This window comes from Pseudophryne corroboree, chromosome 1, assembly GCF_028390025.1.
Source record: "Pseudophryne corroboree isolate aPseCor3 chromosome 1, aPseCor3.hap2, whole genome shotgun sequence".
NCBI lineage: Eukaryota > Metazoa > Chordata > Amphibia > Anura > Myobatrachidae > Pseudophryne > Pseudophryne corroboree.
The window spans coordinates 984,454,938-984,477,888 of NC_086444.1; the positions used below are offsets into that span (position 1 = coordinate 984,454,938).

Genomic DNA, 22,951 nt, shown 5'->3' on the forward strand with positions numbered 1-22,951 from the left:
TCATTTCAGCCCTCATCAACGACGTCGCTCATTATATCGTCAAGTGTGTATGCATCCGACGACCACCGATGCGCGGCCCCGCGGGACGTTAACGACCCTCGCTTATCTGTGGAGCATGTATGCTCAATTTCCTCTATGGTCGTTACCGACCAGAGACGTCGTTGAATGTGTATGGTGTCAACGACCAAGCCACTGTTCACCAGCCCTGTTCCCAGCTCATTATTTAAATAAACTGTTCAGCTTGGATGCTTCAACGATGAATGGTCTATGGTCTTTGGTCTTTGGTCTTTCATCGTTGGTAGTGTGTATGCTCATGTCATTTGCTCAGCTGTTCAAGGGAAGTTCAAGGGAAGTCGTTAACGACGGTCATTAACGATGTGTGCATCGTCAAGTGTGTATGGGCCTTTAGACACTGTGGAGAAAATTGACTAAGGTGGGAGTTTTTTTGGGAACTGGTGATGTTTCCCATAGCAACCAATCAAATTCGATCTATTATCTTCTAGACGCAGCTAGATAAATGTTAAGTAGAATCTGGTTGCTATTAGCAACATCGCCAGTTCTAAAACAAAGTCCGCTTTAGTAAATTTACCCCTGTATATCATATTTAAGGTGATATTCAATTGACCCTGCTAAATTTTCATGTGAAAAAAAGGCTATTGCGATTTCTGCCCAATGTTTCGCATTGGACTAGTCAATTATACCCCATTTTTCGCACAAAAACTTTCCCATTCTCTTGCGGAAAAAAAAACCCAGGACCTGGGATAAGCTCCTGGACTTGTGTTTTGTTTTGTTTTTCGCAAAAAAAAAAAACTCCCCAGCGCTGATAGGAATGGTTATCAGGAATTTTTTTCTGCATGCTTCACATGTGACTGCCGCTACATGAAAAGGTGGACATGAGTTTTTAAGCTTTTTTTGGTGTCATTTTCTGCGTAAAGTGACGGGGAACCCCAATTAGTGCACCGTGTCCCCTCGCATGGCTTGCCATGCTTCGGGCAAGGTGCCTCGCTCCCCTCCCGCTGCACTCTGCACAGGTTATCGTTCCCAATCATAGTCCACGTGGATCGAAAAGTATGGAAAAGTTCCACAGGCGATAGCTGTGGACGCTCTGGTAACACCGTGGGTGTACCAGTCGTGTATGTGTTCCCTTCTCTGCCTCTCTTACCCAGGGTAATGAGAATAATAAGAAGGAGAGGAGTAAGAACTATACTCATTGTTCCGGGTAGGCCAAGAAGAGCTTGGTAACCAGAACTCCAAGAAATGATCTCAGAGGACCCATGGCCTCTGCCGCTCAGACAGGACCTGCTGCAGCAGGGGGCCTGTCTGTTCCAAGACGTACCGCAGCTGCGTTGGACGGCAATGCGGTTGAACGCCGGATCCTGAAGGAAAAGGGAATTCCGGAGGAAGTTATCCCTACGCTATTTAAAGCTAGGAAAGAAGTGAACACTAACCATTATCACCGCATATGGCGGAAATGTGTTGTGTACTGTGAGGCCAGGAAGGCCCCAAAGGAGAAATTTCAGCTAGGTCGATTTCTGCACTTCCTACAGTCAGAGGTGACTATGGGCCTAAAATTGGGTTCCATTAAGGTCCAGATTTCGGCTCTATCGATTTTCTTCCAAAATGGAACTGGCTTCACTGCCTGAAGTTCAGACTTTTGTTAAGGGAGGGCTGCATAGTCAGCCCCCGTTTGTGCCTCCAGTGGCACCGTGGGATCTCAACGTGGTGTTGGATTTCCTGAAGTCGCATTTGGTTGAGCCACTTAAATCCGTGGAGCTATAATACCTCACGTGGAAAGTGGTCATTCTGTGGGCCTTGGCGTCGGCCAGGCGTGTATCAGAATTGACAAAAGCCCTTATCTGTATTTTATATGGGAAAGGTGAAATTGAGGACTCGTTCCCAATTCCTTCCTAAGGTGGTATCAGTTTTTCATGTGAACCAACCTATTGTGGTGCCTGCGGCTACTTGGGACTTGGAGGATTCCAAGTTACTGGACGTAGTCAGGGCCCTGAAAAGTATATGTTTCCAGGACAGCTGGAGTCAGGAAGACTGACTCGCTATTTATCCTGTATGCACCCAACAAGCTGGGTGCTCCTGCTTCTAAGCAGACGATTGCTCGCTGGATCTGTAGCACGATTCAACTTGCACATTCTGCGGCTGGACTGCCGCACCCTAAATCTGTAAAAGCCCATTCCACGAGGAAAGTGGGCTCTTTTTGGGCGGCTGCCCAAGGGGTCTCGGTTTTACAACTTTGCCGAGCTGTTACTTGGTCGGGTTCAAACATCTTTGCAAGAGTCTACAGGTTTGATACCCTGGCTGAGGAGGACCTTGAGTTTGCTCATTCGGTGCTGCAGAGTCATCCGCACTCTCCCGCCCGTTTGGGAGCTTTGGTATAATCCCCATGGTCCTTACGGAGTTCCCAGCATCCACTAGGACGTCAGAGAAAATAAGATTTTACTCACCGGTAAATCTATTTCTCGTAGTCCGTAGTGGATGCTGGGCGCCTCTGCAATACTTGTATATAGTTATTGCCTAACTAAAGGGTTATTGTTATGAGCCATCTGTTAGTGAGGCTCAGTTATATTTCATACTGTTAACTGGGTATAATATCACGAGTTATACGGTGTGATTGGTGTGGCTGGTATGAGTCTTACCCGGGATTCAAAATCCTTCCTTATTGTGTCAGCTCTTCCGGGCACAGTATCCTAACTGAGGTCTGGAGGAGGGTCATAGTGGGAGGAGCCAGTGCACACCAGGTAGTCTTAAATCTTTCTTAGCTGTGCCCAGTCTCCTGCGGAGCCGCTATTCCCCATGGTCCTTACGGAGTCCCCAGCATCCACTACGGACTACGAGAAATAGATTTACCGGTAAGTAAAATCTTATTTTTTTTGTAGTAGAACTACAGGTACCAGCGAGCCCGTTTCCCCCCTCATGCTGGTACTTGTGGTTCTCCAAGTACCAGCTTGCAGGGAGGCTTGCTGGGACTTGTAGTTCTGCTACAAAAAACAATATTCTTTTTTTTTAGACTTGGCTATCAGCCTCCCATCCGCCGCCCTTGGATGGGGGGGGGACAGCCTCGGGCTTCACCCCTGGCCCTTGGGTGGCTGGAGGGGGGGGGTCCCCTTGATTTAAGGTTCCCCACTCCTCCAGGGTACACCGGCGAGGGGTGACTAGTTGGGAATTTAATGCCACGGCCGCAGGGACCGGTATTTGTGTGTCCCCTGGCTGTGGCATTATCTCTCTAGCTAGTGGAGCCCGATACTGGTGTTAAAAATACAGGAGACCCCTACGTGTTTTGTCCCCCGTATTTTTGGCACCAGGACCGGACGCAGAGCCCGGTGCTGGTTGTTAAAATACGGGGGATCCCCTGTCATTTCCCCCCCCCGTATTTTTACAAGCGGGACCGGCTCAAAGAGCCCGAGGCTGGTTATGCTTCGGAGGGGGGACCCCACGCAATTTTTTTCAGGGTTTTTTTAACACTTTTGTGCAGTCCATGAAGTCGAATCCAGGACGTACACTATCGTCAAATGGTCCGTTTTTCGACAGCGGGACTGTCAAATCAGTTTTTTCTCTGACGTCCTAGTGGATGCTGGGAACTCCGTAAGGACCATGGGGAATAGTGGGCTCCGAAGGAGGCTGGGCACTCTAGAAAGATTTAGGACTACCTGGTGTGCACTGGCTCCTCCCACTATGACCCTCCTCCAAGCCTCAGTTAGATTTCGTGCCCGGCCGAGGTTGGATGCACACTAGGGGCTCTCCTGAAAGAAAGTATAATTTTAGGTTTTTTATTTTTAGTGAGACCTGCTGGCAACAGGCTCACTGCAGCGAGGGACTAAGGGGAGAAGAAGCGAACTCGCCTGCTTGCAGCCGGATTGGGCTTCTTAGGCTACTGGACACCATTAGCTCCAGAGGGATCGACCGCAGGCCCAGTCCTTGGTGTTCGGTCCCGGAGCCGCGCCGCCGTCCCCCTTACAGAGCCAGAAGCAAGAAGAGGTCCGGAAAATCGGCGGCAGAAGACATCAGTCTTCACCAAGGTAGCGCACAGCACTGCAGCTGTGCGCCATTGCTCCTCATGCACACTTCACACTCCGGTCACTGAGGGTGCAGGGCGCTTGGGGGGGGCGCCCTGAGCTGCAATAAAAACACCTTGGCTGGCAAAAATACCACAATATATAGCCCTAGAGGCTATATATGTGGTAAATTCCCCTGCCAGAATCCAGAAAAAAGCGGGAGAATAGGCAGCGGAAAAGGGGCGGAGCTATCTCCCTCAGACACATTGGCGCCATTTCTCCTTCACAGATCCGCTGGAAGGAAGCTCCCTGGCTCTCCCCTGCAGTCTACACTTCAGAACAGGGTAAAAACAGAGAGGGGGGGCACTAAATTTGGGCGCAATACATATATAATATAAAAAGCAGCTATAGGGGACATAACTTAGTCCCTGCATTATATAGCGCTCTGGTGTGTGCTGGCATACTCTCACTCTGTCCCCCCAAAGGGCTTTTGTGGGTCCTGTCCTCATTCGGAGCATTCCTTGTGTGTGTGCGGTGTGTCGGTACGGCTGTGTCGACATGTTTGATGAGGATAATGATGTGGAGGCGGAGCAGATGCCTTTAGAAGGGATGTCACCCCCTGCGGGGCAGACACCTGAGTGGATGGGCTTATGGAAAGTAATGAGTGCACGTATAGACTCCTTATATAAGAAAATCGACGACATGCCAAATGTGGGACAGCCGACTTCTCAGCTCGTGCCTGCCCAGGCGTCGCATGGGTCGTCAGGGGCTCTAAAACGCCCGCTACCTCAAGCAGACCCAGATGTCGACACGGATACTGACACCAGTGTCGACGACTATGAGTCAAACCTGATGCCCACTAAGGCCATTCACTGTATGATTGAGGCAATGAAAGAGGTGTTAAACATTTCTGATATAACTACTGGTACCACTAAAAAGGGTATTATGTTTGGAGAGAAAAAACTACCCGTAGTTTTTCCCCCATCAGATGAATTAAATGAAGGGTGTGAAGAAGCGTGGGCTTTCCCTGATAAAAAATTGGTAATTCCTAAGAAGGTACTAATGGCGTTCCCTTTCCCGCCAGAGGATAGGTCACGTTGGGAAACACCCCCTAGAGTGGATAAAGCGCTCACACGTTTGTCTAAAAAGGTGGCACTACCGTCTCCGGATACGGCCGCCCTCAAGGGACCTGCTGATAGAAAGCAGGAGGCGATCCTGAAGTCTGTATATACACACACAGGCATTATACTTAGGCCAGCTATTGCGTCAGCTTGGATGTGCAGTGCTGCCGCTGCGTGGTCAGATAAACTGTCAGAAAATATTGACACATTAGACAGAGACACGATCCTTTTAACCATAGACCATATAAAAGACTCAGTCTTATATATGAGAGATGCACAAAGGGAAATCTGCCGATTGGCATCTAAAGTAAGTGCATTGTCCATTTCTGCTAGGAGAGGCTTATGGACTCGCCAGTGGACAGGAGATGCAGATTCAAAAAAGCACATGGAAGTGTTACCATATAAGGGTGAGGAATTATTTGGGGATGGTCTCTCCGACCTAGTTTCCACAGCAACGTCTGGGAAGTCAGCGTTTTTACCCCATGTCCCCTCACAGCCTAAGAAGGCGCCGTTTTATCAGGTTCAGTCCTTTCGGACCCAGAAAAACAGGCGTGGAAAAGGCGGGTCCTTTCTGTCCAGAGGCAGAGGTAGGGGAAAAAGACTGCAACAAACAGCAGGTTCCCAGGAGCAAAAGTCCTCCCCCGCTTCTTCTTCCAAGTCTGCCGCATGACGGTGGGGCTCCACAGGCGGAGCCAGGTACGGTGGGGGGCCGCCTCAAGAATTTCAGCGATCAGTGGGCTCGCTCACAGGTGGATCCCTGGATCCTTCAAATAGTATCTCAGGGGTACAAACTGGAATTCGAGGCGTCTCCACTCCACCGGTTCCTAAAATCTGCCTTGCCGATTGCTCCCTCAGACAGGGAGGCGGTGCTAGCGGCAATTCACAAGCTGTATTCCCAGCAGGTGATAATCAAGGTACCCCTACTTCAACAAGGCCGGGGTTACTATTCCACACTATTTGTGGTACCGAAACCGGACGGTTCGGTGAGACCCATTTTAAATTTGAAATCCTTGAACACACACATAAAAAAATTCAAGTTCAAGATGGAATCGCTCAGGGCGGTTATTGCGAGCCTGGACGAGGGGGATTACATGGTATCCCTGGACATCAAGGATGCTTACTTGCATGTCCCCATTTACCATCCTCACCAGGAGTACCTCAGATTTGTGGTACAGGATTGCCATTACCAATTCCAGACGCTGCCGTTTGGACTGTCCACGGCACCGAGGGTATTTACCAAGGTGATGGCGGAAATGATGATACTCCTTCGAAAAAAGTGAGTTTTAATTATCCCGTACTTGGACGATCTCCTTATAAAAGCGAGGTCCAAGGAACAGTTGTTGGTGGGAGTAGCACTATCTCAGGAGGTGCTGCACCAGCACGGCTGGATTCTGAATATCCCAAAGTCACAGCTGGTTCCGACGACACGACTACTGTTTCTGGGTATGATTCTGGATACAGTCCAGAAAAAAGTGTTTCTCCCGGAGGAGAAAGCCAGGGAGTTGTCATCTCTAGTCAGAGACCTTCTGAAACTAAAACAGGTATCAGTGCATCGCTGCACGCGGGTCCTGGGAAAGATGGTGGCTTCTTACGAAGCAATTCCCTTCGGCAGGTTCCATGCCAGAACGAGTCGGGAGACTTCCCTTCACATAAATATTCTGGAACTAAGGGCCATCTACAATGCCCTAAGTCAAGCAAAATCCCTGCTCCTACACCAGCCGGTGCTGATCCAGTCAGACAACATCACGGCAGTCGCCCATGTAAATCGACAGGGCGGCACAAGAAGCAGGATGGCGATGGCGGAAGCCACAAGAATTCTCCGATGGGCGGAGAATCATGTACTAGCACTGTCAGCAGTGTTCATTCCGGGAGTGGACAACTGGGAAGCAGACTTCCTCAGCAGACACGACCTCCACCCGGGAGAGTGGGGACTTCATCCAGAAGTCTTCCAGATGCTGGTAAACCGTTGGGAAAAACCACAGGTGGACATGATGGCGTCCCGCCTCAACAAAAAGTTAAAAAGATATTGCGCCAGGTCAAGGGACCCTCAGGCGATAGCTGTGGACGCTCTAGTGACACCGTGGGTGTACCAGTCGGTTTATGTGTTCCCTCCTCTGCCTCTCATACCAAACGTATTGAGAATAATAAGAAAGCGAGGAGTAAACACCATTCTCGTGGTTCCGGATTGGCCAAGACGAGCGTGGTACCCGGAACTTCAAGAGATGCTCTCAGAGGACCCGTGGCCTCTACCGCTCAGACAGGACCTGCTACAACAGGGGCCCTGTCTGTTCCAAGACTTACCGCGGCTGCGTTTGACGGCATGGCGGTTGAACACCGGATCCTAAAGGAAAAGGGTATTCCGGAAGAAGTCATTCCTACGCTTATTAAGGCCAGGAAAGATGTTACGGCAAAGCATTATCACTGCATATGGCGGAAATATGTTGCATGGTGCGAGGCCAAAAAGGCCCCAACAGAGGAATTTCAACTAGGTCGATTTTCTGCATTTCCTGCAAGCAGGAGTGAATATGGGCCTAAAACTAAGCTCCATTAAAGTACAGATCTCGGCTCTGTCGATTTCCTTTCAAAAAGAACTAGCTTCAGTACCTGAAGTTCAGACATTTGTGAAATGAGTGCTGCATATTCAGCCCCCATTTGTGCCTCCTGTGGCACCTTGGGATCTCAACGTGATGTTGAGTTTCTTAAAATCACACTGGTTTGAGCCACTAAAAACCGTGGATCTGAAATATCTCACGTGGAATGTTATTGGCCTTGGCTTCAGCCAGGCGAGTGTCAGAATTGGCGGCTTTATCATGTAAAAGCCCTTATCTGATTTTCCATATGGATAGGGCAGAATTGAGGACTCGTCCCCAGTTTCTCCCTAAGGTGGTGTCAGCGTTTCACCTGAACCAGCCTATTGTGGTGCCTGCGGCTACTAAGGATTTGGTGGACTCCAAGTTGCTAGACGTTGTCAGGGCCCTGAAAATATATGTTTCCAGGACGGCTTGAGTCAGAAAATCTGACTCGCTGTTTATCCTGTATGCACCCAACAAGCTGGGTGCTCCTGCTTCTAAGCAGTCTATTGCTCGCTGGATTTGTAGTACAATTCAGCTTGCACATTCTGTGGCAGGCATGCCACAGCCAAAATCTGTAAATGCCCATTCCACAAGGAAGGTGGGCTCATCTTGGGCGGCTGCCCGAGGGGTCTCGGCTTTACAACTTTGCCGAGCAGCTACTTGGTCAGGGGCAAACACGTTTGCATAATTCTACAAATTTGATACCCTGGCTGAGGAGGACCTGGAGTTCTCTCATTCGGTGCTGCAGAGTCATCCGCACTCTCCCGCCCGTTTGGGAGCTTTGGTATAATCCCCATGGTCCTTACGGAGTTCCCAGCATCCACTAGGACGTCAGAGAAAATAAGAATTTACTCACCGGTAATTCTATTTCTCGTAGTCCGTAGTGGATGCTGGGCGCCCATCCCAAGTGCGGTTTGTCTGCAATACTTGTAAATAGTTATTGTTAACTAAAGGGTTATTGTTGAGCCATCTGTTGAGAGGCTCAGTTGTTTTCATACTGTCAAACTGGATATAGTATCACGAGTTGTACGGTGTGATTGGTGTGGCTGGTAAGAGTCTTACCCGGGATTCAAAATCCTTCCTTATTATGTCTGCTCGTCCGGGCACGGTGTCCTAACTGAGGCTTGGAGGAGGGTCATAGTGGGAGGAGCCAGTGCACACCAGGTAGTCCTAAATCTTTCTAGAGTGCCCAGCCTCCTTCGGAGCCCGCTATTCCCCATGGTCCTTACGGAGTTCCCAGCATCCACTACGGACTACGAGAAATAGAATTACCGGTGAGTAAATTCTTATTTTATTGAATATGTCGAATTCGGGTCCCGGCGGCCGAGATTCGACTGTCGCATCCAAAAACGGTTGGAATTCGCGATTGCATATACCCCTATATCTCCAGTCTCTTGGCTTTCTATGAACTGAATAAAATGACTTCAAATATCATAATATTTTACATCAGGGAACACATCTGTCCAGTTATGTATATGTCTTTATCTTTTTGTTTATTGTAATTATTTTTGTACTTTCATTTGTGTGTTTTTGTTTAATTGAAGGGGAAAAAAGTAATCTGTATAGCTATTTAAAGCAGCGTTTATCTTTTATTATAGTAATTTAAAATCATACAAAGGCCAGCAATAAATGGAGCATCTCTCATCCCTTTTCTAGTGTGCTAGAAGAACAATCTAATGGATTCTTGAACAGCTGATTCTAATATAAATTAACGGAGTACTTCCATTGATTTAAATGGATATCACCCTTTGGTTGCAGTGTGATCTGCCACTTTGGAGCAGATCAAATTACCCACTAGAGGTGTTAAGATGTTATATAGAGAAGTGGCGTAAAAACAGCTTGTATTTGACAGAGCAGCTGAGATAATGTCTAGTAAGTATGGCTGTTGCGTTATAATGCTTTGTTCACCAAAGCTTCTTTGGAGTGGTGCTGAGAGAGTGCTGACATTAAAGGCAAACACTGTTGAAATGTTCTTGATAGTTTTGTTTTAAGTACTTTAATATTACTAGAACACCACTCACCCCTCTCCTCTGATGAGGGGCTCTCTTGACCTCGTTGTTACATTTATTTGGTTAGTTACATCATGAATCCTTTTTTTACATTTTTTTTTCCTCACTACCTTTTTTATTTTTTATTTTAATCTTTAATATTTTGTGTATGTATGTACACATTATGCACAATGTTTTTTATTTTTTTAATTCACGTCATAGAGCGGTGTAATTAAGGCAAGCATGGAGCAGAGTAGGTTTGATATATATTTAATAATTTCTCTTGTAGAACAAAATGTAATGTGTCATTGTATAAAATCAGGGATGCCAGGCTTTTAGAATAGAGGTTTATCCCTGTGAATACCCCTTTCTTTCCATCTTGTGGAATAATGTATATGCCATTATGACTTTTTTGTTTATGCTTGCTTGCTGTAATACATTGTATGCATTCCTAAATGTCACCAAGCAGGATTGGCAACATTGCTATTGCATTGTTTCACTCCTCTGTAGGAGAGGTGTCTATTTGTATCTTTCACACACAAACCCCTTTTTTTACCAGGCTCGGACACCAGACACTGAGCTCAGGTTGAAGGCGTTGTTTCAGTGCTTACTCACTTTCATTCATCGTTCACACCCGATCCGGGTCTTCCAGTGTCCCAGGCCTTTTGACTTACAGTGGACACTTTGAGATGATGTCCTCTCCCAGCACTAAAGTGCTCGCCAGTCCGCTCATTTTAGGCATGACTAGGGTCATCGTGTCCCAGGTAATACCTTTCAAACTGCAGGAGAACTGAGTTGGTCCTGGGAAAAACCCTGGTACAGAGCAGGGTGGCATACCCCGGACACCCGGCCCAAGGTGGGGCCTCTTCACACTTAGCCGACACCCAGATCGAGCTGCAATCCCCAGTAAAAACCCTAGTAGCAAGGTGATGTGTGAAAGGGGTATAATAGGCAATCCAGTAGTTTGACTTGATGTACTGAAGCAGTGTTTCTGAAACTCTGCTATTACAGTCCCGGATATCCATGCTTTAATCCAGATGGCTAAATCACATTGACTGAGGTACAAATTAAGTCACATGTACTCAAGCATGGATATCCTTAATAGCTGGTCTGTAGTGGCTGAGCTTGGGAAACTCTGAACTAGAAGTTGAGGGAGGACCCAGGACCAACCTAGGCAAAATGAATCACTGAGATGGGGATGCAGCACAGATGTGCTTTCATATGTTGGATGTAACCTGGTCAGTGCCAATGCAGGGTAACCTCTCTGGTTGGACTGGACACGGTGGCAAGGATGGGCTGCCAAAAGTGCGCAGAGCAGGAAATAGTGGCTAAATGAATCAAGAACCGCTGTGGACTTTACTATTTTGTCCGTCCTCCAAAACCGGGAAAACTTTGAGCTTTAGTCAGCTTGGGTAGAGGAATGAAGAGTGTGTGAAACTGCAAAGGTGCATTGGAGTGTGTAATTACAGTGTCTGTTGTCAAATTTATATTATTTTGTATAGTGTGCTTTCATACAATAAGAGTGCATCCACTATTTTTCTGTGTGATTTATTTAACCAATTAACTGACTATTTATCACTTCAAAACCGTTCATAACATTGTTTTTTGTTTTTAAATACTTAATATAGTTTATAGTAAATGGCGACTATTGAATTACCATGTACTCACTATCTCTTTACTCTATTCCTGCTTAGGGGGGTATTCAGTTCGGTCCGTTTTTTTTTTTTCTTTTCTCACCTGCGCCTGTTAAAACCCGGGCCGTTTTTGAAGATTTTGAGGCATTTCATCTATTCCTTCTCCTGCAGGGTCCACAGGTTATCCACAACCAAATGATCAAAGCTTTCATCCTCCCAGAATGCAACGGGTCTGTCCCTATATCCCCGCCGGGTGGTCTTCTGTTTGCCGGCGGTCGGGCTCCCGGCGCTCAGTATACCGGCGCCGGGAGCCCGACAGCCGGCATACCGACACTTATTTTCCCTCGTGGGGGTCCACGACCCCCATAGAGGGAGAATAAAATAGTGTAGCGCGCCACCGTGCCCGTAGCGTGGCGAGCGCAGCGAGCCCGCAAGGGGCTCATTTGCGCTCGCCAAGCTGTTGGTAAGCCGGCGGTCGGGCTCCCGGCGCCGGGATGCTGGTCGCCGGGAGCCCGACCGCCGGCCACCCGTAGTGAACCCATCCCCGCCTGCTGGCTCAGGCAAATCAGTTTTTCTTTGTTTTTTCTTTGTTTGTTTTATTTGGTGTGGCAGGAACAGGACCATGGTCAATGAGCTGCTGGTTTTTAGCAGCCAAAAGCTTTTTTATTTTTATAATTATACTGGTTTTGTTTGAGTGACCTTTCTACGTACCGTAGAAAGAGTCACTCCAACAACTCCCCGCCGGGTCGCGATAACGCTTACCCACGTGTACAGTGCTGTTTCGGCGGGCGTCTGTAGGATGTACTAGCAAGTCCAGCAGACGTTGCCAGGCTGTGGCCGGAGTACGGGGAGAAGGTAAGATATTGGTTCCGCTTAGTAGGGAAAATGCGAGACACACTGTTTCGGGATGCAGACTACCGAACAGCGCTAGGCCTCAGGGATCATAGGCTCCAGGGGGTAGTATGAAGCCGCGATCCCTAGGGATGATGTCAGCAGTGGGGAGTAAGATGCTCCCTTCCCCCGGTTTATGACCAGTTTCCTCTGAATTTCCCGCCATGAACGGAGTTCCCGCTTCCATCTGAGACGCTGTGTATCTAAAAGGACCCAGTCGCAGCATAGGAGGCTGTATGACTGGTGCATCTGTGTTCACTTGGGTGTCTGCCTTCACTGTAGGTTCACGGGGTGGTTGTGTACACTAGATCCACTCAGCGTTCACTAACCTATTGATCGATCCTGGAAGCGGATCTGCTGAGCCGGGTGATACAGCACTAAGTCTCTCTATTTTTGAGTACAAATAGTTGGATAAGTGCCTGATGCATATGAGTTTGTAAACTATTGCTGCTGTTTTTTTTGCTGTGTGACTGAATACGTTTAAACTCCTCCTATATAAGGTAATGCAGGTACATGTTTCTCCTACATACTTGAAATGTATCTGTAGTTGATTATGTGCTCATATTGCTTATTATACTAATGTATAACCTGTGACTAATTGCTAGTGTGATTGCTGACTTTACTATAATTCCGTCAGTTTCTGTGTATTCTGATCCTAAATGCTGGTGCAAGGCAGGGAGGGATTGTATTGTATGTCACTTTAACAAATTTTAAAGTGATTGCAGTCACAAATTGTGTAGTAAACACTGTACAGGTGTGATATATTTATCATGTCTAAGAGAGGCAAGGGTGAGGTGGATACACTCTCCACAGCAGCACCTACACTCATTTCATGTTTGTCTTGCAAAGCTAGGTTAACCTCTCAGGTTCTGGTTCAAAATGGAATATTTGCAAATTGTTTTAGCTTTCACCAAAGCCTCTTGAATAATCCAAGACAGGCACAGGTTCAAGGTGAATCACCATGGGCTACTTTTGCACAGACATTATCCAGTATAGCTGAGCGGATAATGCCAGCTCCTATACCAGGAATAGGTTACCCTATTAACCCTGACATGCAACATTCCACCTGGGGTTTATCACATCCAGTACAGGAAACTGCATCCTCTCAACAAAAACAGGCTGAAAGGCCGGTGGTAAGTAAATTACATAGACCTGAAACAATATCTTCACAGTCTGCACATGTTTCAGATGAGGACTCCTCGGAGAATGAGGACTCATCTCACTCTGTCTGCATACAGAGACCAGGATGAAGGCCTCAGCTCAGTGGACATACCTGATCTAATTAGTGCTATGAAAGCCATTCTATCCTTAGATTTTATCAAAGGCTCTGCTGCCTCCTCTAAGGCACCTGTGTTTAAACGTCCCAAAACAGTAAGGACTGAGTTCCCTGGGTCAGAACAGCTGATGGAAATTATGCAAGAGGCTTGGGTTACACCCAGTAAGAAGTTTAGAATGCCAAAGAAATAGAATTCCCATTATCCTCTTCTGGCTGGGGACTCTTTAAATAGGGAGGTGGTTTCCAAAGTAGATACACATGTCATTCGATTGGTGCAAAAATCTACATTACCTCTGCTTTCAACATCATTAAATGATGTTACAGATGGGGGGGTGGGTGAATTTAACAGCTCAGAGATTACAGAAGTTTACTGAATACCCCCCTAAAGTCTTGTTAATCACCCACCCACTTTCTACATTTCTGCATAGCCACTTCTACTGCAGTCGGGTCTCTTGGTTTTTAAACATGCTTAAAAACTTGGAGACCCAACAGCCAACCAAATATACAAGTGTGTAGACTGCTCAGACTAAAGCAGGCAACCGATCTCCGGTCTCGGCAGCCCTGCACACCGTCAGTGCAGCATCCAGTGCAGAAGGTATTCCGGCACCACTTGCTGCTAGGCATGGATACAGGACAATGCGGGTATGGTGGCGGATCTGGAACATCCAGTCTCCGCTAGCCATTAGTGCAGAGTTTGTCATAGGGTCTGCTATGGCTGCATTAAATATTTTTTAAAATGGCACCACAGAGCCATTTTTAAACTTAAAGATGTCAATTGCAGGCGTGCAGTAGGATTGTATGAACAGCCTGATCTGGAGTCTGATATACAGACTATTGGACTAGTGTGTACCCAGCTTAAAAGTTTCAAACACTGCCTGTAACATGATTGTCTAAAGCTGGGTACACATTTGTCCAGTCCTTGGTAGATCAGAATGGAGGGAATATTATGTTGAAGGGGGGAGGTTGAGTATTATTAATATCATGGGGACAGTGGGGTGTCCCTGGCATGCGTTAACGAGCCCGAAAACCAATCAGCCCAGGGCTAGAATTCCTTGGAAAGTGGGGACCACAAAATAAGAAAATGGGGTCCCCACATCCCGGGTGACAGTGGTTGCAGGGTTTGTGGTACATGAATATTGTTCTTTACAGGAATCGGCCGACCAGCCTCAGCATGCTGGCACTTAGAGAGCCATAAGCGCTAGCATGCATGGATGTTAAGGACATACTGGCACGTGGAGGGGTGGTGGGGGCTTAGGTTTAGGCATGAGAAGGGGGGTTAGTGAACAAGCGTGGAGGGTTATGTTTAGGCAGCGGAGAAGGAAGGGTTAGACACCACCTGGGAGAGTTAGGGCTAGGCACCCTCAAGGGATGGTTAGTGTAGGGGGGAGGGTTAGGGTTCTTTTGAGGTGCTGTCGGTATTCTGATTTCCATCGGGAAATCATACTGAATCCTGTCGACAATTTTTTTAGGATTCTGGTCCCCCGAGGATTGGACAAGTATGTACCGACCATGAGGGTTAGTATATCTGTCCCATAGTCTTTTGACTTTTATTCCATTGCCAGAAATGCACATAACGGATTTTGCTAATTATACTATTTCTAATACTATTTTAAAACGTAGTTATTCTCTTGATATTATTTGAAAGTTTTTATTTAATTTATTATTTTGATTGCTTGTTATTCTGTTTGGTAATCTTTATTTTAAAGAATTTCAAGGACTCATTTATTCTTATATGCCATACTAGGATGTTTGAAGAAAAGGGTTATTTTCAGTTATAAACAATCAATTTACAAGTCAACCGATAATTTTCAATTATGCAGCATATGGAGCAATCAATATTATATGTTAATGAAAAAGAAGGCAATTAATTGAGTTTGCACTCCTGCTTAATTCTTGCTATCAAAGATTTATTTACTCTTTTAATACTTCCTTCCTTCTCTAACATTATCAAGCAAATACACGTTTCCGAACACATAACAGATAAATGACAGCTATGTTGGCTGTCAGTACAGTATAGTAGAGTAGCATGACCAGCTGATGGATATTATACAGTCCCCATGTGCCCTGGTGTTTACCTTTTAACTACTTACCAGTGTTTAGGATTGTGGTGCATTTACATGAACTAGAGTAGTTGAAATGGCTGCATTTTATAGTTTTAAGTCTAATGGTTCTCAAGAGAGAGAATGTGCTGGCAGGCATGTACGAAAAGAGCAGTCTTCATGGTGTACTGTAGGTATGTACCAGTCACCAGCCAGTTCTGTTGCTCTATACGTGCGTTTGTATGCAGTATGTGTACAATTTAGTGTATGTAGTATGTGTGTGTATATATATCTGTGACGTGCAGTGAGGTGAGGCAGAGCCTCTCCTGTCACACGAACATATCTGCCATAGTTTTGACTGCGTAAAGTACATGAGAAATACAAAGAATATATTAGAAATATATTCTTTCTCTTACGTCCTAGAGGATGCTGGGGACTCCGTAAGGACCATGGGGATAGACTGGCTCCGCAGGAGACATGGGCACTAAAAAGAACTTTAGATATGGGTGTGCACTGGCTCCTCCCTCTATGCCCCTCCTCCCGACCTCAGTTTGATACAGTGCCCAGAGGAGACTGGGTGCATTACAGGGAGCTCTCCTGAGTTTCCCTGAAAGAAAGTATTTTGTTAGGTTTTTTATTTTCAGGGAGCCTGCTGGAAACTTCCAGGGTCTCTGGTCAAGCCAGGAGGCTTGTCTTCACATCGGCGTACTGGAGTTGAGGGCCATATACAACGCCCTTCGACAAGCGGAAAATTAGCTTCGCGACCTACCGGTTCTGATCCAGTCGGACAACGTCACCGCAGTGGCGCATGTAAACCGCCAAGGCGGAACAAAGAGCAGAGTGGCAATGGCGGAAGCCACCAAGATTCTTCGCTGGGCGGAAAATCATGTAAGCGCCCTGCAAGCAGTCTTCATTCCGGGAGTGGACAACTGGGAAGCAGACTTCCTCAGCATACACGATCTACATCCCAGGAGAGTGGGGACTTCATCAGGAAGTCTTCGCAGAGATTGCAATTCGGTGGGGACTGCCCCAGATAGACATGATGGCGTCACGCCTCAACAAGAAACTACCGAAGTATTGCGCCAGGTCGAGGGCCCCTCAGGCAGTGGCGGTGGACGCCCTGGTGACACCATGGGTGTTTCAGTCGGTCTATGTGTTCCCTCCTCTTCCGCTCATCTCAAAGATATTGTGAATCATAAGACGAAGAAGAGTACAGGCAATTCACAGAAGATCCGGGGCCTCTTCCTCTCAGAGAGGACCTGTTACAGCAGGGGCCCTGTCTGTTCCAAGACTTACCGCGGCTACGTTGGACGGCATGGCGGTTGAACGCCGGATCCTAGCGGAAAAGTGCATTCCGGATGAGGTCATTCCTACTCTGATAAAGGCTAGGAAAGACGTGACAGCGAAACATTATCACCGTATATGGAGAAAGTACGTATCTTGGTGTGAGTCCAGGTATGCTCCTCCGGAAGAATTCCATTTGAGACGTTTCCTTCACTTCCTACAAACAGGAGTGAATTTGGGCCTAAAATTAGGCTCCATTAAGGTTCAGATTTCGGCCCTATCCATTTTCTTTCAGAAGGAATTGGCTTCTCTTCCAGAAGTCTAGACTTTTGTGAAGGGAGTGCTGCATATCCAGCCTCATTTTGTACTTCCAGTGGCACCCAGGGACCTTAACGTAGTGTTACGGTTCCTTAAGTCTCACTGGTTTGAACCACTTAAAACGGTGGAATTAAAATATCTCACTTGGAAAGTGGTCATGTTGTTGGCCTTGGCATCGGCAAGGCGAGTGTCGGAGCTGGGGCTTTATCTCACAAATGCCCCTATCTGATTTTCCATGTGGATAGAGCAGAGTTGCGGACTCGTCCTCAATTTTTGCCCAAGGTGGTTTCTTCTTTTCATATGAACCAACCTATTGTGGTACCTGTGGCTACACGGGACTTGGAGGATTCAGAGTACCTTGATGTGGTCAGGGCATTTAATATTTATGTGGCCAGAACGGCCCGGGTTAGGAAAACAGAGGCACTGTTTGTTCTGTATGCAGCTGACAAGGTTGGCGCTCCTGCTTCGAAGCAGACTATTGCTCGCTGGATCTGTAACACGATTCAGCAGGCTCATTCTACGGCTGGATTGCCGTTTTCCAAATCTGTAAAGGCCCATTCCACTAGGAAGGTGGGCTCTTCTTGGGCGGCTGCCCGAGGTGTGTCTGCTTTACAGCTGTGCCGAGCTGCTACTTGGTCGGGTTCAAACACCTTTGCGAAGTTCTACAAGTTTGATACCCTGGCTGATGAGGACCTCATGTTTGCTCAATCGGTGCTGCAGACTCATCCGCACTCTCCCGCCCGTTTTGGAGCTTTGGTATAATCCCCATGGTCCTTACGGAGTCCCCAGCATTCTCTAGGACGTAAGAGAAAATAAGATTTTAAACCTACCGGTAAATCTTTTTCTCGTAGTCCGTAGAGGATGCTGGGCGCCCGTCCCAGTGCGGACTACATCTGCAAGACTTGTATATAGTTTTTGCTTACTTAAGGGTTATGTTACAGTTTTGATCAGTCTCGGACTGATGCTGTTTGCTTTCATGCTGTTAACTGGTTCGTATATTCCATGTTATACGGTGTGGATGGTGTGGGCTGGTATGAATCTTGCCCTTAGATTAACAAAAATCCTTTCCTCGTACTGTCCGTCTCCTCTGGGCACAGTTTCTCTAACGGAGGTCTGGAGGAGGGGCATAGAGGGAGGAGCCAGTGCACACCCATATCTAAAGTTCTTTTTAGTGCCCATGTCTTCTGCGGAACCCTTCTATCCCATGGTCCTTATGGAGTCCCCAGCATCCCCTACGGACTAGGAGAAAGATTTACCGGTAGGTTTAAAATCTTGTTTTCTTTCTAATTTTATAGTCAATACTCTGGAGTAAAAAGTCTATGGCAGAGGAGGCCTGTCTGTCTCTTCCACACATCTCTGATCAAAACTCGCCAAATTCCCAGCAGTATATACTGCTGCACCTATGCAAAATGATTAAATATATAAAATAAGCCCAAAATGTGTACATTGGTGAAGTATATAAGAACAAGTTTACTCCTAGTATGCAAGATTAACATCGGTAAACAAATATCAGCATAGCCAGGCTCATAAAGACTCGTGCAGCTTCCAGAGTGTAACCATTGCATCCCCAGAAAGTCCTTGCGGTCCATTCCTCTCTTTCTCGGTGAGACATGGACCGCATAATAATATATATACTGTGTATGTGCAACGTAGGGAATGTGGTTTTACTAGTGTTTTCTGTACAGTATATATAGTTAAGCTGCTGTTAACGTTGTAAAGCAGAACTACGGCCTGTGTAATGAGAGTAATTGGAGATGGTTATGGTATCTACTTTTAATGTTTATGAAATGTATATATTGGTTAAGTGAGTGACGTGATTCAGTTTGGTAATATCAGAGCAAACAATTTTGTGGGGACCCTAGTTGCTGACTGCATTGGACAGTTGGAAAAAGGTCTGTTGCTGGGTCTTTTTGGCACAGCACATTTTACATATTTAGTAGTGTTTTTTGTTTTATGGGTTTTTTTTTCTTTAAGAATTATAAAAACAAAACAAAAAACGTTGCTGTCCTTGTACAGCTGTCTTGTGGTTTGTGTTCCTGAAATATCTCTGTGGTGTTTCAGGAGGGCTGTATATGCAGGACCCCAGGATAAGGTACTGCAGGAAATGTTTGTCAATTAGGCACAATCTAGAATATTGACATAGCTGAATCTACTCTGCAGTCCATCCTTTTCTTAAGTGTTGAAATGTGCTTTACAGTTACACGGTTGCATTAGTGGTAGGCCTGAGGCTTTTATAGTGTTTCTACCCTGTGCCCCAGGGAGACCGATAACCAAGGCTATTACATGCTTTTTATATTACATTGTTATGTGATTGTTCTAGAAGCCATTGGTTGCATGATAAAATATTGAATTGATTATGGGAGCCGTACACATTGCTTTTACATAACCTTTCTACAGTTCAGTCATGGTTTATTCTTCCATAAACATCTCTTTTTTCCTTTTTGTTCACCTCCGTACATATTTTTCTATTTATAAACTGAGTAGGTAAGTTCAAATATAGTCACCACTTTTTGCAATATAGGACTGAAGCAGAGTTGAAAGTACGCCTGTTTGCAGAGTGTATCTTGGGTGAATTTGCAGTGTGCGTGCCTATAAATAGACGCACATACAGATGTGTCCTCAAACACTTGTCAGTATGCTATATGGCTCAAGACACCCATAATTACAGCCACTCTGAAAAGAGCAGTGGATCTTTTCTTTAAGTTTTATGTATTATATACCTTGCAGATGCAGCAAAACACCAAGCAGTGTACTACAGACGCTGGGCTGCGATTTTAACCGCACAGGAATTAGTTTATACCTGTACAAATTTGCAGATGAAGCACAATGGAGCTTTGCGTGAGAAAAACCCTCTGACACTGCAATGTAGCACTTTGTGTAACTATTCAGACCCAATCGCACAAAGATGTACAAATGTCGCACATCAAATTGCTCAGTGCAGTCTAGCAAAGTAGTTTTGTCGCTTCCAGTTGTTTTATTTGATGCACATTTCGAGTGAAATAGATGCTCTGCGCGGCATAGTCGTCCGGGACTAGTGCACGAAGAGAGGCAGTTTGGCACGCCTGTGTATGAGGACACATCTGTAAGTACAGGAGATACAGTTCTATACATCAAAACTATACTTACTATCAAGGATGTGGGACTGAGGTTATATTAATGCAAGTGCACCCCATGCAGACCAGCACTTTTGCAACTATTGTACGGTTGGTGGAAGTCCACTCTGATGATGGCAATTTGTAGTTAACCGAGCAGATGCTGTTGCATTATGAGATGTGTACAACTTCCCACACAGGTGAATATGTACATTTCTTTCTGCATGTGCTGAAGTACATTATAAGCACAATGTACTACCAACTCTGCATCAAGCCCTATGTTTTTATTACCCAGTATAACTTTTGTAACCCATGATTGGAAGGGGAGGAATTTGCAAGGCTACCATCCAGATAAGTCACACTTTCCAAACCTGTGGAAGCAAGCTGCAATATTGTAATAGGCTAAAAGCTAAATCTTACATCATTTCACTCATATTAAATCTCTTCTTCATGTTCTAGGAATGGCAGAACTCCATTCAGAAAAATGCTGGACTTGCGTTCATTGAGTTGGTTAATGAAGGAAGGTAAATGTAAATTTTGTTATCTATTATGAAATATTTGCATGTCTGTTATCAAACGTGTACATTTCCATTGCATATGTAAGCATACTGGACCGAATGTACACTCCTCACACCACCTGTGTGAAATTTTTGTTTTATTGATTGTTTTGATTTATCTTTTATTTACCTTCAGAAATCTGTTTAAAAATTGTTGCATTTGAGATTTAAATAAACCCTTTCACAATATCTTATAACATTATTGTCAAGTTGACATTATGATATGTTAAGGGGTCGTTTTCTTCACACTATTTGTGACTGTAATTCCTTCGAAAGGGCACTACAGTCAGCCAAGGAATAGCTGATGGCAGAGAACTGTGATTTCTTTTTCACTGCAAGGAATGTTAAGATATGGAAACATTTCCATACTGTACATATCCTTATTTCTATTATAGAGGCTTCATGTGTTTTCTTTCCAATTGCAACCATTACAATTGGTTGCTTCTGTTCTAGTTTAGGCAGAGACAGGATAGACGATCCTGGATGGTCTATAATAGAACTCCTCCTCTTTTCCTGTAACTGTACCTGTATGTAATAGGTAGGTTAGGTAGTGGTGCTTATTTTTCCTGTAGTACAAAGTGTTACAAGGAAAGCACCATCCTATACTGTAAGCTGAGGACTTTAATAATGCCCTGTTCTGACTGTGACAATCCAGACAGCATGTGTTTGTATAAACACTTGTGCTCATACCATATCATTGGAAAGAGTCCTACAAGGACCAGGTGCCGGATAGAGGACTCGTAACAGCTCTATAACATTCCCTGTCCCTACAAATGGGCTGCTGTGAATTGCATATGGAAGAAATGGCATCTGGAGTAAATATGGATCCTGTCCAACCACATAAAGCAGAAAAACACCTGCTCAAGGTTATCACCTAAGTTAGGGGTGTTTTATATTCACTTCTTTCCTGAATAGTCTTTGTGAAAGTGTGCTTTTATTCAGTACTCTTGTAGAGCCGGTGGAAGGGATTAAGAAAGACAGCCAGCAGGATATAGCAGTATAAAGTCTGTGTAGTCTGAGATAAAACCTTTCTGTTGAATATGAAGTTGTCTTTTATACAAAAGACAGTTTTCTGATGAGGGAAGACGTTATCCTCCAGAGCAGTTAAAAAATATACAAGTTACAAATAAAGATTTAAGTCAAATATAGATCTGTATATGAAAGATAAATGTTCCCAATCAGTATGGGGATCATTGAAGTCTCCTCTAGTGATGAGTCCGAGGAAATGGTTATGGATGGTGCAGTTGTTAGCATTATTGCCTCACAACACTTAGGTCCTGACTTCAATTCTCACCATTGCCCTGGTTGTGTGCCGTTTGTATATTCTTCCCATGCTTGCTTGGGTTTCCTCCCGGTGCTCCGGTTTCCTCCCATGTCCAAAACTATACTGGTAGGTTAATGGCTCCCGACAAAAGTAAACTATAGTGTGTAAGTGTGTGTGTATACATGTGTTTAAAGCAGACTAGATGGCCCAAGTGGTTCTTGTCTGCCATCAAAATTCTAAAGAAGCAGATAGGATGTTTTACCTGGATAATGTGGAAATTTGCTCACACACATGAAATAGATGGAGGAGATGAATAAGGCAATAACATTCATGACTATGCATAAATTGCTTTATGAGGACAGCAGTCTTCCAGGTGCATAAGATGTCAAATTATTTTTTCTCTGGCTGGGTCCACAGGATAACATTGGGATATGGTTGAGCGACAGCGGAAATGGCACCAACACGGTCACGAGCTTTCTGGCCTCCCACAATGCATCGGGGCTTCCCCATATAATCCCGCCCACTGACTCAGTCAGATCAGTTTTTTGCTTGGTGCCGCAGGATGCCGCATGGTCACAGGGCTGCTGTAGATAAGGCAGCCTGAAGCTTTTATTATTTTATTTTTATAGACTCACTATATTTTTTTCGAGCGACTTTTCTTAACAGCGTCTTATACGCATACTAGAAAGAGTCGCTCCAACAACTCCCCACCGGGTCGCAACAACGCTTACCTTCACGGTACAGTGCTGTCTCGACGGGCGTCTGTGTCGGATGTTCTAGCAGGTCCAGCAGACGTAACCAGGCTGTGGCCGGAGCATGGGGGGAAGGTGAGTCTATGGATTTCCTCTTACTAGGGGGGTCCGGACACAGCTACACTGATTTGGTGGAGACTACAAACAGTGTGTTG

General features: G+C 45.6%; 1 protein-coding gene across 2 annotated transcripts in view; it reads left to right on the forward strand.

Moving 5' to 3' along the window:
• The window catches only part of LRBA (LPS responsive beige-like anchor protein), a 1,108,277-nt gene that overhangs the window by 441,014 nt on the left and 644,312 nt on the right, over positions 1 to 22,951 (forward strand). For both annotated transcript variants that reach the window (XM_063920568.1, XM_063920569.1), the window contains exon 34: positions 20,683 to 20,747. In XM_063920568.1, the coding sequence (XP_063776638.1) occupies positions 20,683 to 20,747 (65 nt within the window). The remainder of the gene's footprint in view (positions 1 to 20,682; positions 20,748 to 22,951) is intronic.